Source organism: Propithecus coquereli, unplaced genomic scaffold (genome assembly GCF_000956105.1).
Source record: "Propithecus coquereli isolate 6110/MARCELLA unplaced genomic scaffold, Pcoq_1.0 Scaffold107, whole genome shotgun sequence".
Taxonomy (NCBI): Eukaryota; Metazoa; Chordata; class Mammalia; order Primates; family Indriidae; genus Propithecus; species Propithecus coquereli.
In genome coordinates this window covers 2912646-2927725 of record NW_012134636.1, presented here as the reverse complement: position 1 = coordinate 2927725, position 15080 = coordinate 2912646, and the positions used below count along the sequence as shown (strand labels likewise).

At 40.5% G+C, this 15080-nt stretch overlaps 1 protein-coding gene across 3 annotated transcripts in view; it reads right to left on the bottom strand.

The window, feature by feature from the left end:
* Window positions 1-1829: 1829 nt before the first annotated feature.
* Window positions 1830-15080, bottom strand: part of ITPR1 (inositol 1,4,5-trisphosphate receptor, type 1) — a 304534-nt gene continuing 291283 nt past the window's right edge. For all 3 annotated transcript variants that reach the window (XM_012647244.1, XM_012647253.1, XM_012647261.1), the window contains 2 exons: window positions 11030-11191; window positions 1830-2211 (listed from right to left, as the gene is read on the bottom strand). In XM_012647244.1, coding sequence (XP_012502698.1) covers window positions 2125-2211; window positions 11030-11191 — 249 coding nt within the window. In that variant the 3' untranslated portion in view covers window positions 1830-2124. The remainder of the gene's footprint in view (window positions 2212-11029; window positions 11192-15080) is intronic.

Below are 15080 nucleotides of genomic sequence, written 5' to 3'. Positions count from 1 at the left end.
GCAGAACTTTCCAGTGAACTGGATGGAACCTGGGAGACAAACCACACACACTGCCATGTCCTGTTAGGCAGTGTTGAGAGATCAAAGAGAAAACCCCAGGAAGAGCAAGTCGTTGCTGGCTGATGTGCTATGTCATGGGGGGGTTTGGCATAGATTGCCATTTTGGTTATAGATAAAAAAGTATTAAGTATCCATCTTGGGCTTTCCTTATTAAGGAAAAATTTGGTGGTGATATGCTGTACTGACTAGAAAAATGTGATTTTTTTTTTAAGCTATCAAATTTATAAAGCATAAGCATTGGTTATGAAACTAGTCATTTAATTGGAATTTAGTCCTGACCCTGTTCCCAACATTGGGTGGTAATTATTCTTATTTACCAAAGCATAGAGAAAATCAGCATCAAAAAGAGCAACCAGTGTGAGCACTGCTTTCAAGAGGGAACAGGTTTTACAACATTTGGACAGAAGAGGTAGCTCTGTTAAAAAAAAAAAAAAAAATTTAGACTGTCCGCTGAAGGACCCTGACCACTGGGTATGAACTAAAATAAACTTCAACTATTAGAGATGCTCCGCATTGCAGACAGCAAGTTAAAGATCCCTCAGTGAAAGCAGAGGAGACAGGAGACAGGACAGCCTGGAGGGCAGTCACTAATCCAGAAGAATGGATGAACACTGGATTAAATACTCTCCAATATTTGTTCTAGTGGTTCTCCTCAGGTTTACCATGACAGGTGTTCTTAATAATTGGATAAATATTTTCTAAATCTGGTAACCAAGCCAGTTATACTTTAAATGGGTCCTGAGGAAAGTATATAACTGGAATAGCTGTTAAGTCACAAATGCCAATGAAAGCCACCAGTCGCCGTGTATTATTCTGCATCATTTATTAAATATTTTATATATGCATTTACAAACTTTACTCATTTCAGAATTCTGCTTTCAATACATTTTAAAACTTCTTTGCAGAGAAGATTCTCTTGTAAAATGAGATCCATGTACAAAACTAGGCAACAGATATAAAAGTTTCCTTTCATACTTTTCATCCATCAAGAAAAGAAATCATGTGACAAAGAAATAAAACCAAAATGTGGCTCTTTCAGAAGAATAACATGTCAGTGTTCAACTATGACTTCTAATGGGATAATCTTTATATGGATGTATATAGTTTTAATACTTCTTAGCTACTGTAGCATGTTGGTTCAGATGAAGAACAAAATAAACTATTGTTTGGACTAGATAATCTAGAAACCCTCAATTATTCATTTCTTTACAACGTGACATCAAAATTCACCCAGGAGATGACACTGATTGGCCAGCAATATGCATTTATCCTGAACATTGCATAAAAAGTTCCCTTTAAAAAAAAATCATTATCTTCTTCACAAGCTAAAGTATGAGCCTCTAATTTGGCCCTCTTATTTAAAGAAATAGTTTAAATGATCAATTTAGAAGCTTAAAAGTATCTTTGAAACTAAAGTTGCTTTTCTTAAAATGAATGCTGATTTAACAGTTTATAGACTTGGAGCATTATCACTGAGACGTTGGCACTAATGCCACTAGCAACGAGAAACAGCATCACCATAGGATAATTACATGGTACAAAATGCCTAGGGGGCCTGAAACTCACTAGTAATATAATTTTGGCAGCAGCATCATTTGATATTTAACCATTTATTACATAGTATTAACACACCAGCTTCAAAGATGTGTACTCCCTTTACAACACTCGGGAGTTACAAATTTATTGTGATTGCATAATTTGTATTGCACAGTTTTATAAAAAACATAAATACTGGCTATTCTAGTTTTAAATACAAAATACATGTCATATACTTTTAAATCTATAATATGGTTCAAGTGCAAATCAGGTGCTTGCTTTAGTCCTTCCAAAAAAGGTATTTTTAATATTTTTGGCACAAATGAAATCTCATCATGCCAACAATTCTAATTACAATACATATATCCAAACCTTTAGAGTAGCAATCATATACATACAGTATAAAACTGAGTATTTACAAATGTACTAAGCATAAATGTAACCTTAGTGGGTGAATCAGAACTAATTAGCCATACCCACACTAATAATAATTATAAAAGGTAAATACAATTCCTTTATTTCATTTGCTTAGGCTGGTTGCTGTGGGTTGACATTCATGTGAGGAGGATGTCCTAGAAGACCAATTCTTTGTTTCTGCTTCCTTTGTTCTGTCATCTGGAAAGTTAAAAAGTTTCATCATTAGACCCAGATACTTCCTGTACTTCAAATCATATACTGAACCATAGATTTACCTCTGTGGTTATGGTTTATACTGAAACCCACTTTCTACAAATAGTGTACTGTCACTATGTCAAACACACAGCACTTCAAAAAGGGCATCTTCCTAGGCAGAAAGGGGAATTCTGTGACATAGTCATGCAATGTAACATTCAGAAGTATTGCTTGCTACTTGTTTCATAAGGAAACAAAAAAAAACAGTAAAGGCACGGGACTCTTGGTAGTTTCCCAAACCCATTTCCAAATGATGTGAAGATTCATTGGAAAATGGTGGCTTTGTGTGATAGTAACAACACGCCACGCTATCAAGAAAAGCAGTGTGTTTAGAATCCTAGGTTTGAGAGGGATTATGTCCATCCTCTTAATAGTGAGTCCTGAGTTCTCTGACTCTTGAGTAGTTGTTTAGAGAGGAAATGAGAAATGTCCTCACATATCCCTGAGATCCAGAATGACTAAATACTATAAATAATGCCCTGGTCATCAGTGGTGTCTACTCCTTGCCACCAATAGACTGAGGCTTGCTTAAGCTCAGGAGAAACTATTTCCTAAGACTAGTTCAAACGAAAAAGTGCTTTCAATCCCAAACAAGAGGTTGGTTCTATTTATTTGGCTGCTGAAGTAAATATGTTCTCACGGTGATGGGTCTCTAGATCTGTTCTGGGTATTTTAGGGCATACTTAATTCTCTCTGTCTCTGCATTAAGATTTTTCTTGGCTGGGCGCAGTGGCTCATGCCTGTAATCCTAGCACTCTGGGAGGCCAAGGCTGGAGGATCACTTGAGGTTGGGAGTTTGAGACCAGTCTGAGCGAGAGCCCCGTCTCTACCAAAAGTAGAAAAAATTAGCCGAGCGTGGTGACGTGCATCTGTTGTCCCAACTACTCAGGAGGCTGAGGCAGGAGGATCGCTTGAGCCCTGGAGTTTGCGGTTGCAGTGAGATAGGATGATGTCACTGCACTCTACGTGGGGTGACAGAGCGAGACTCTGTCTTAAAAAAAAAAATTTTTTTTTTCTTGACTCCGTTAGTCCTAGCTTTGGATTTAAGGCTGGATGTTCACGTATTGGATAAAATTGTCTACAGGTGGCTTAAGGTCCTACTCCTAGATTTTCAGTTTCCTAAAATCAGAGAGGAATTAGGGTAGAGTAGTAAAAAGAATGTAGGCTTTGGAATCAGACTTATTTCCTTATGGTTTTGTCACTTAAATTCTCAAAGTCTGTTTCTTCATTCATACCATCAGAATGATAATTCCCATCTCATAGGTGGAGAATCGAGAGGATGTACGTAAATTTCCTAGTACAATGTCTGTCACATAGTACGTGCTTAAATCTCAGTTTTCACTTGAACTAATTTTTGGTACAAAATACCTTGAGAGAACATAAAACAAGGATAATTTACCCAGGTTAATTTTTTTCCCTATTTTTATAGGTTTGGGGGGTACAAGTGCAGTTTTGTTCCATGGATATACTGTGTAGTGGTGAAGTCTGGGAACCTAGCTTGAATTTTAAAGTGGTTATTTTTCTTTTTCAAAACTAGCAGTTATCCTTTCAAATCAAAATACTGTTTTTAGGCTCCTGTGGCTTTCTCTGTTATAATTTAGATGAGCAAATTTACAAGGATTGAATATTTCCAAAAGCTAGCTTTTAATAAAGCTTTTTTACATAGAATGGAATTAGGATATTCCAGATAGCCTCTAAAGTTTCCTTGGATGAGTGATAAATCTTTAAAGGAAGATTTAACACACTATACTATAGTCACAGAGTCAGCCGAGGAAGGAGAACCTAATATGACACATAAAATCACGATTAGATTAAAATACCAGTAATTCATTCATCTTAGTACCTGATAGTTCAGATATTTAGCTCAGATTTTTTTCTCCACAACTATTCTCTTGGCAGGGAACTTAACTAAATTTTGATACTCTCAAGCATTCAAATGGATTTAGAAATCTTGGTGTGATCAACCCTATTTAAGGATACTTTACTTAAAGCTTATATTTAAAGCTGCTGAGATCTTTCGATTCAAAGCTGAATTTCAAAGTTGGCCATTAAAACATTTTTCTGTAATTTTTATTTTTATTTTTTCTAGAGACAGGGTCTTGCTCTGTTAGGCCAGAATGCAGTGGCATGATCGTAGCTTACTGCAACCTCAAACTCAAGGGATCTTCCTGCCTCAGCCTCCCGAGTAGCTGGGACTACAGATACAGGCCACCACGTCTGGCTTTTTTTTTACTTTTTTGTGGAGACGGGGTCTCGCTATATACCCAGGCTGGTCTCTAACTCCTGGCCTCAAGCCATCCTCCTGCCTTGGCCTTTTAAAGCTCTGGGATTACAGCGTGAACTACCTCCCCTGGCCTTAATTGTGTTTTAAATAACTACTTGTATTTGAGATGACCCTTTATGTATGTATATCTTCATCCCTGTTTGTTAACTCAGCTCTCCTTGACTTTTTGATGTGTCAGTCTTTCTTTCAAACTCGAAGCATCAAACTTTATAGCAAAGGAGCCTTCAGCTCCAACCACTGTCTTCCTTCTTGCTTCCACAGCCATCACCTGGTATCTCAGTGGTCCTGTTCGCATCTTAGATGTTTGTCCTTTTAAGATAGTGATCACATCACCCTCCTTCCCTCCTAAAGCTTAAGACTCCTCACTGATGTAGGTTAGTGGCCAATTCTTTGCTAAGGAGGTCATATTCTAATAATTCCAAGTACCAACTATATAACTGTCTAATTTTATTTTCTGTTTCCCTAGAAGAATGGTTCTTAAACTTTAGCATGAACCAGAATCACCCAGAAGGAGCCCAGAAAGACAGTTTCTGATTCAGTAGGCCTGGGGCAAGGCAGATTACTTATTAGTAATCTGCATTACTAATAAGTTCCCAGGTGATTAGATGTTGCTGGTCTGGGGACTACACTTTGAGAACCACTGCTCTAGAAGCGCTTTTCGCTGATAATCTCCAATATTCTTTTTCTCAAATGAGAGGCAGTCTTGGAGAAGATTCTCTGCAGCTGAGCACACGGTACACACACATTTGATTCTGTTTTGAATCAACAATGGCCTTTTAAACAGAACAGCTATCATTTACGGAGGCAAAGTCATTGTCATTTAAATGACTGCTAAGAACTGGGCAATTGCTAAAGTGTTTGGACCTTTTGGCAGCAGTCATGTTATCATCCAATTACAATTACAAGGGAACTAAAAAAAAAAAAAAACAGAAAACCACACACACACAAAACACAAAACCCCTAAGGACTAAATTTGACCTATAAGAAACCAAGGCCAACACTACTTGACCACTTAGGTATCCCCAGCCCATTAGTACATACTCTCACATAATTTCTGGCTTTATTAGCTCAATTCTATCTATCTACTCAACTCCCTCCCTACTTAGATACACTCACATTTACACAAACTATATATTTTATTGTAAGGTATCACTACTATCTATTACTATTACATATATCAAAACAAATATAAATAATGACCAAAGGCTATCCTTAGCATATGCTCATATAGGTTCCAGCTGGCCTCTCAAGTTTCCTTAGGTGAGGGATAAATCTTTAAAGGAAAGGTAACAAACTATACTATATTCACAGATTCGGCTGAGGAAGGAGAACTGAATATGATACATGATTTCTTGTATTCTCTCTGGACATCTGAATCAAAATGGACTCGATAAAAATATCCATCAGATTCAAATCTAAGGTAACTGTATTCAACATTCTAATATCGAAACATCTACTGTGAGTACTGTAAGATGTCCCACGTATAGTACATTCTAAAATCCTCAAAATTCCCATGTAGCTGAGGAGGAAGAGCTGAAACAATGTGCTGGTCTTCCTGGCTGTACCAATGTAGAAACGAGCTTGAATTTCAGCATTCCTCCTTTTGACTCCAGTCTAAACAAGCAGCAAAGAATTGTGTAGCTTTCCAAGTCAGGTGCAGCCAAACATCTGAAAGATCTTTCATGAAAGCACTAGGTGTAGAGTACAAATGAGCAAATTTTAATCTACCATGATTGAGGGCTGGCACAGGCAGGCAGGTTCGCTGACAGCACACGAATGCTACATTCTGGTTTAAAACGGATCTTAACACTCTTTCAAAAGCTGCGTTCGTGTCACGGTAAGGTCAGTTACTCAGACTCTAAACAGCCAGGGAACTCTAGTAATCAGAATTACTTTTTACAGTCCTATATAATCAGTCATGCTCAGAATGATGATTCTCAGATACCGAGAACTAAAACCGAGCATCGCCTGAATACAGTTACATTGATTTAGTAGGATTCTTAGAGTTGATCCCTGATGCTCCATTCCTTCCACCTGGCAAAATTTCTCAAGCTTTGAAACCAAGCTCCTGCATCACCACCTCTGAGGAGGTTTCTGTGGTAATTAATCTTCTCCCTAAGATCAGATCGAATGAATTGCTCCTTGCTCTTTGTTCATACCTCTGTTACACACTTACCATGTTTAATTATAATTTATCTGTTTACTTGTCTCCCACTCTAGAGTGTTAGCTCTTGAAGAAAGAGAACAGGTTCTATCCACCTTTGTATCCCCAGCACCTAATGCTGTACCTGGCAAACAGGTGTTTCGTAAATGTTGGTGGAAAGAAGGAACTGAATGAACCAGAACATACTGCCATTCCTTGAGCGTGCCATGCATCTTCATGCCGTTGCTCACGCTGATTCCTTTCCTGGGAAGTCTCCTACTGCATCGCCCTGCCGGCTCAGAAGTCACCTTTCTGTAAGGCTGTAGAAATTAAACTCCTTCCTCACTCCAACCTTCACACAGGACCACCTGCCTACCTCTTTGTGCTCCATGAATCTTTATTCATGCCTCAGGTCACTGAGCTTTTCATACCATATTAGACTGTTAGAAGTCTACTGCTTTGTCTTTCTTGCTAGATTATGGGATCCTCCTATAGAGGGCAGATGTGTTAGTCCCAGCACATGTAAGGAACACAGACACATTCAGTAAGGTTTGTTTCATATTCCATTTTCCAATTTTGGGCAGTTGTTCTAATCTTTTGTTATTCCTTCCTCCCTTGAGCAGTTAATGTTAACAAGAGAATCCTCTTGCATGAAAAAAAATGCCAAACACTGTAATATGCTAATATGATCTGAATTTTCAGGCCCTTCTTGTATTCCTGGCAAAAACAAACCAGGGTCACTGTCCTAGAGGAAGCCAGTCACATTTCCAAAAAAGTTAACCCTTCTCAATATTTGCTCTTTTGCATAATGAAGAAAACATGCAAAAAAAAAAAAAATTAAGTTCTTACATTAGTTCTCCTCCTTGGAATAAGAATGTAAGAGAATCACATTTAGTATTCAGAATCTCTTGGGAGGGGAAACTTCGAGAGGCATCATTAAGTAATACTTAGAACAGCAATTCTAACCAACCATTCTTGGCAAGAATAGAAAAGATGACACCAATAACCGTGGTTTTGCTAATATCCTAACAGGAACTTTTTCTCCCCAAATTGGTAGTTTAAGAAAACAATAACCAAAGAGGTCAATAACAATAATAAAGATTAAAATCAAAGTCATCCACATTTAAACTGTCATTGCTCCATTATGCTGGTTTTTGAGTCAAAAGATCTAAAAAATATCTAAGTAATGAAGCAATTTTTGTTTTCCAGCACTTTTACCAGTGAATGGTATTCTTTCATAGCTATTTAAAAACAATATCTATCACAGAGTTTCTTGTTCATTAATCATTCATGGAGATTTTATTTTTAAATTCAATTTTTTCCCCTCAGCAGGAATTCTCACAATTACCATTTAAGAACCAGCAACTCCCTAACACATCTGTATGATTTTTAATGCAGAACTGTTTAAGATTGCTATAATACCAAACTTAATAAAATTCATATCCTTTCAATAAGTTGATTCTTAAACAAATGCATTACAGGTTTGTTAGAAGTTATATAATCAAAAGAAAACACTGACTAGAGTTCTTTTGAAAGAAGCAAATCCTGCCCCCCACCCCTGAAAAGCAGCTATGCTGAATTTGTCCTGTAATTTGGCACCTCAATCAATCCTATTAAAAGCACCTGAGAACGTCCTACTGGTTTCTCAGGCTTCTTTTTAGCCTATAATGTCTTCTAAGAAAAATACAGTTCAATTTCAAATTCATTCACACGGGAAGGGCTTTTTGAAGAGTCGTTCCAATTGCCAACTTTAAAACAAAAAACGTATAAAGGGCTGGAATCAAACAGTTTAAACCATTCTGGTTCTGATGTCACTTAATGAACTTGAGTCCCTGTGTAATCAAATTTTACATATTTTATTTAAGCCAAAACTTTGGCTTAACAGAAACAATTCTACCTTGGATTTAAAAGATGCCTAGTCTCTACTATGCTTGGCTGTGTAAAAGGAAAATGAATGTATCCACCATACCACTGAAGTTCATGATTCAACTTCTGAAACTTTAAGGCTTTCTTAAAATAAATAAATAAATAAGAATTCAATCAACCAACCATGAAAGGCAAACAGTACAGGGACAAAACAAAGCAAATCAAAACAAAAACACACACAAAACCTCAGACCAAGGGATCCAGCACTCCTGCCCTGGCGTTGTCACATAAAGTTTAAAAAATTTCCTAAAAGCTTTCCGTGCTCCTTGGTATCCGCATCGAGAAGGTGAGGGGACCGGGTGAGATGACATCTGAAGTCTTGGGTGTCTCCTACACCTGTGATTCTTCCTGCTGATTCCTCAGCTCAGCTCACTCCGTTGACGAGGTTCACTGGTTTGCAAAGTGTGCATCGAAGCAGCACTCGCAGAGCAACAGACTCCTGCAGCACCCAAGGGGCAGGAAGAGCCCGTAGGGAAGGGCTTGCCTGGTTTCACCACCACAGAATACCCAGTAACAGTTTGTTTCAGACATATTTTCAGAAATTCTCTAGTAAATTGGAAACACCCCATTCCTCATATCAACAAAAACATGCCCCCAAAGAGCTTCCAAGTGTGATAACGAGAAATAGTAATGAATGAGCAAGAATGAATTTTGGTTGCATTGGCACGTGACGGCTAGAATGCCTAACTGTTGCAATTCTTGTACCATGGGGCATGAAACAAAGATCATCTGTGTCTTTGAAAAATGGCACCAGATTTTATGGCGAGCTCAACAGTTCCTTTATGTAAGTCAGTATTAGATCAGTGTCTGTAAGGTTTTTGGCACCTAATTTCAAACATCTGATTTAACTGAGATTCTTATAAGCCGCAGCTATCTCAAACGGGAGAAGAAGAGAAGTAAGGCTAGCTAGATGCATTAAGAAGTTTGCCTCACATTTTGCAGGAGCGGGGTGGGTTACAAGAAGCAGCTGTAGCCGACAATGTACTCATGAGTCAGTGTAGTCCTGGGGAACATTTGTCAACGTTTCACAGCAAGGGTAAAAAGTTAATAAGCAAAGTAATCTAGTTAGATCTTCATTAGTTTTACTTATTTAGGTTATTACTCATCTTAGGTAGCTACCAAGCTCAGAGCTGCAGACAGCCTTCATCAATAAGGACTCCTTTCCTCATTAGTCTTTTTTATTTGCATCTTAATACATGCAAAAGAAAAGAACTTGAGATCAAATGGTATCTCAGGGCACAGTTTGGAATAATTTAGTTGGAAAAGAAATATAATTCAAAGTAGGATTATTAAAAATGCTCTGTAAACCATCTCCAGGAAGAGTTTATTCTAGATGAGGTCTTCGCTAGGTACGGTGTATGTAAGAGTGATAAATCACCTGTGGGTGTACCTTGCGACCTACCTCCAGGGCAGATGTGCCTGCCGCCTACCGTGTGCAGCATTTATAATCTTGTCTATGGAGTTGATTAAAAAGCTTTCAGAAACTCTCATAAAATGCTGAACTGTTCCTCTGTCTGTACATGATTATCTCAGTCAGCTACAGAAAAGCAGTCATAAAACCGAGACCACAGTCTGCCTACCACCCCGGGTGCAAGTTCTCGACACACAGCTGCATCCCATGATGAATAACCCACCTGGTGACGGTGGTGTTCATTTTCAGGGGGTCACATGGCAGGGGGACAGAGTACCTAGGGCTTGGTATAAACCTGCCCCCCCATTACTGAAGGGGGCAAAGCATTTATCTAATGGACAGGAAGCAGGATGGGGGCATTTCTGTAGACTATTAAACTCTGTGAGACCAGGGACTGTGTCTGTATCGTTCAGTTCTAGCCCCAGCACCTGGCATCATGCCTGTGCTATGGTAGCCACTCCATAAGCATTTGATAAATGGATTCAACAAAAAGGGCGTTTCCATGACTATGGTTTACCCCCCAGGATGCTGAATTTAAATATCCTGGGTGAACATTTGACAAAGCTGAGGGCTAGGAAGCAAAACAAGGAAAAAGCTTTTAATCTCCCATCAGTGACTAAGTAAAAAAAGGGTACAGCTTTCTGTATCATGGTTTTTTACAGTACTTCACTGAAGTCGTTTGCATTTTCCCATTTTTTGGTTTTGTTTTTCACTAAAACCATGTCCTTAGCAGCACTGAAAGAAGCACTGTGGCCTTATCCTGTAGAAGGGCACTGAAGGGGGTGGGTAGGGAGACGGCTGGAGCGAGTGAATTTGTCCTCTGCTGCCCGGCTCCCTTTTCCATCCAGGTGAGTGCCCAGTGTCGTAACGTAAGCACCACCGACTCCTCCCCCTCAGCACTGGTGCGATGGCAGGTGCGTGCGTGCGTGCGTGCGTGCGTGCGTGCGTGCGTGCGTGCGTGCGTGTGTGTGTAGGGAGATGGGATTTCTTTCTTTACCTGATCCTTTAATTCTGACAGCTGGCCAGAAAGGTTAGTGACAAGCTTCATGGTGGACTCCAGCTTCTCCTGCAGGTTCCTCAGCTCGTTCTGTTCTCCCTCGGAATCGCTGCTGACCAAGGACATGGCTCTCATCCTAGGGAACCAGTCAAGATTTCTTTCCTAGAATCCACGTTTAAAAAAAAAAAAGAGTGGGAGTCACTTCTAGACGCAGAAACAAGAAAGCCAATTGTACCGTGCCACGTCTTCTAACCTCTCGCTAGATTATCTCTGTCTATTGCAGAACTAATGTCCCGGGTATTTTTTAAAACTGTTCAGTAACTATCTTTTTAACTGAATATAATGGGACTTGTAATTCTTAGAAGAGGAAGTCGCTTTAAAATATAGGGGAAAGTAGGTTTCCAAAAGAGTCCTAATCTACAAATTTGAATACTGCCACTGCCCCTCTTATCTTTGCATATTTACATGATTCAGGAGTTTTTAAAAAAATTGTAAAATATGCATATTTGCCATTTTCATCATTTTTAAATGTACATTCATTGGCATCAAGTACAGTCACAATGTTGGGCAATCATTACCACGCCCCATCTCCATAACTTTTTCCATCTTTCTCTGAAATTCCATCCCCATTAAACACTAACGTCCCAGTTCCCCCAGCCCCTAGTACCCGCCATTCTATTTTCTGTCTCTATGAATTTGACTACTTTAGGGACCTCAAATTGTGCTGTGTATTTTAAAATGCATTATGCCAGGGAAACTATTTGCAAACACTCTGGAAGTGAAGCGAATTTTAAGACCCAAGTATTCTGACATTTAACAGATACACGTATGCATGTGTTTGCTTGGGTAAGGGGACTATTAAGAAAGCTAAAAATGGGGAAGGAGCCCCTCAATTTCCCTGTTTGTCAGCTTATGGAAACCCCTCCTCTACTCGTGCTTCCTTTTCCTTCCAGCCTGAAGTGGGCGGTGGATGCTCTCGGTTGGGGTAAGAAAGGCCCATTCAGTTTCCTCCCCTCTCTCATCCTTTTGATGTCTATAGCTTATGCCTGTGAACGGTATTTCTCACTACTGGTTCACAGAATGGGACTCCTCCGACCTCACTTCCTCCTGCCCACGTTATGCCTTTCTCCTGAAGAGCGAGCCGCATGCATGCATGCCTCGTGCACGTCTCCGCACGGAGAGGGAGCAATGCACGTAAGAAAAGCCTCATCAGCACGAGACAAGGCGAAGAAAACTGACTCATTCCAGATCTATCTGGTGTCATTCCCACCTGGACCATCTTGCTCTTCTCAGGATAAATTTAACAGGCTTTCTAAAACAAATCATCCCCACCCCCCAACACACCCACACACCAGACACGTGTGGTTGTTTTGTGTACACAAGAAGTCAGCAACATTTTCAGTATATTTTCTGATAGTACGTATTTTTGGCTTTGTGGACCACAGATCTCTTAACTCACCTATTCTGCTATTATAGCCCCCAAACAGCCACGGACACTATATGAACACAGGTATGGCTGTGTTCCAGTAAAATTTTATTTACAAATGCTGGCAGTAGGCTGGGTTTGTCCCACGGGCCGGAGTTTGCCAACCTCTGCTGTATACAATAGGAGGCAGCAACATATTTAAAATAAAAAACAAAATTCCATGATACGTCTAAATATTACTAATCAAGTGAGATCATTAAACCGTGTCTTGCCCTAAGGCAATCTAGCAATCTAGAAGCCAGGTAAGAACTAGCTGGAAAACATTACAAAGGTATACCACATGGCAATGTGGCCTCACATCTGCTTTCGAGTGTTCGCTTGAGACTTGGTGGGGGCCCTGGTAGGTCGGAATTCCCTAGCCTGTCAGCATCACGAGCATGGGAACCACCTTAGCATAGTGACTAGAACACAGTAGACACTGGACAGATGTTCGTGGAAGGAGGGAATGATATTCCACTCTTTTTCTGCGTGGGCCCTGATAACAAATACTTACATAGTAAACCTGAGTTGCTTATGACGACTGCTGGAAGAGAAAAATGACGACCTCTACCTTTCTATGCTCTGAGATAAACGCTTCATTCACTTGTGCCTGAATGTCAGCCCGCGTTCGTTTTCATGAATTCACCACCACAGAGCAACGGGCAAAAGATCATTCAACGAAATATCCCATTTCAAAATGACTAGCTTGAAAATCCGAAGCGTTTCCCCGACTGTAGTCCATTTTCTACCGTGCAGCGCGGTGACCCGTCCCCGATTATACTCACCGCTCCTGTGTCGATCTTTCAGACACAGCCATATTTTCCCACCAAGGAAGCAGCCTATGCACTGCGTCAACTCTGGCGGGGGAATAAACCTAATTTTCCAGAAGAGGGCACGCAGGGCAGGCCGGCGATTACTCACTCCCACAAGGGCAAACGGGCCCCTGCAAAGGGACGAGAGATGACGTGGGCTGGGCTGATGAAGCCACGAACCCAAAGCACAGCTGCAGAGAGAGCACACAGCAGGAGGCCCGAGGTGTTCATGGCGACTGCTACACACTTTTGCAGACTGACCCCAGAGGAGGAGGAAAGAAAAGCCCCATCTGAACTGTTAAACTCTGAGGAGCATATGGACATGCCATCAATTGAGATGGGATGGGGTTTAATGCCAGGAGGGAGTTTAGAGTCACTAATCCCACCATCCTATCTGTAATGCAGGAAGCTGAGGCCCTGAAACAAGGAGAGTGACTTGTCCTCATTGGGGAGGGGGAGGAAATAGTAGGGGAGGGAAGACAGATGAGGGGGGATGGTGGCTAATTCCTATTTTTCGAAGAGAATTGTGAGAATTATCTACTATTTACAAATTGTAAAATTCTGTAATTAAGTATATTTTGGGGGCAAATATTTGATACTTGGATTCAAATAAAAAGGATAAGCACTATTACCTCTCTTGGAGCAAAGTATTTTTAAAAATATAACAAATTCAGCAGATATTTCAGGGGCACTTAACTTTAGATGCCTAGACGTGGTGGGTGCATCCACACCTCCTTACTGTGGAACCTCACCCCTACGTATGAGATGGAACTCCTCCATCAAAGCGCTTCCGATACAGTTTAACGGACATCTAGATTTTGTTTTTAATGGAATAAAGCAGGCTACGTTATGTCAAAGGAGAAGTAGAGAGAGTAGCGTCCAAGACAGAACTGAATAGTAGCGACGGACTGGCATCTGCACAGAGAGGACACTGCATGGCGAGGCCACCAGTGTGGCTGGAGTTGGGGACGAGGGCAGACAGGGAGGAGCAGCTCAGACTGCTGAAGACTAGAGAGAAGCTGGGCGTGGTGGCTCACGCCTGCAGTCCCAGCAGCAGTGGCTCTGGAGGCGGAAGTGGTAGGATCGCCTTGTGGCCAGGAGTTCAAGGCTGCGGTGAGCTATGATTGCGCCCCTGCACTGGGCGACAGAATGAGACCCTGTCTCTAAAAGAAAAAAAATGAATAAATTTTAAAAAATGAAGACTAGAGGGAAAGAGAAGGAAGAGATCTGCGAAGGATCTGCTTGACCAGACCTGGGGAAAGAATGAGAGGATGTGGCTGTTGCTTAAGTGGCTAGAGCTCACCTGTAGCTAACTTATTACTGACAGGCAAACTGATGCTAAACTGCCTAAAATGTTAGCGAAACCAACTAAAATCTGGCTTTCAAATCCTTCATATGTTCATTTGCTTAGCAAACCCTCTGTAAAAATAGAAAACACAGATTTCCAAACAGCGTCCACATTAATGAGGCCTTCAAAAGACTTCAGAAAACCAAAGCAAGAGTCTGCACATAGCTGTAAGTTTAAGGAACAGTTTCTCTCCCTTATTCTAATAGCAAGTGACCGAGTAACTATAGATTAAAATGAGACTTTTTCTGTGGCAGATTCCCACCTTTTTTCGTGGCATTTGTGATTCCTGGCCCTCTAAGCAATGATTTCAGAAGGTCTTTGAACAAATAAATGCAACATGTACAGACTTCCTCCATTTGACAGCCATTTATTGAACCTCTATAATCTCTGTACCTGGCAGGGCCTGAGTGCTGAGGGTTTGTGAGA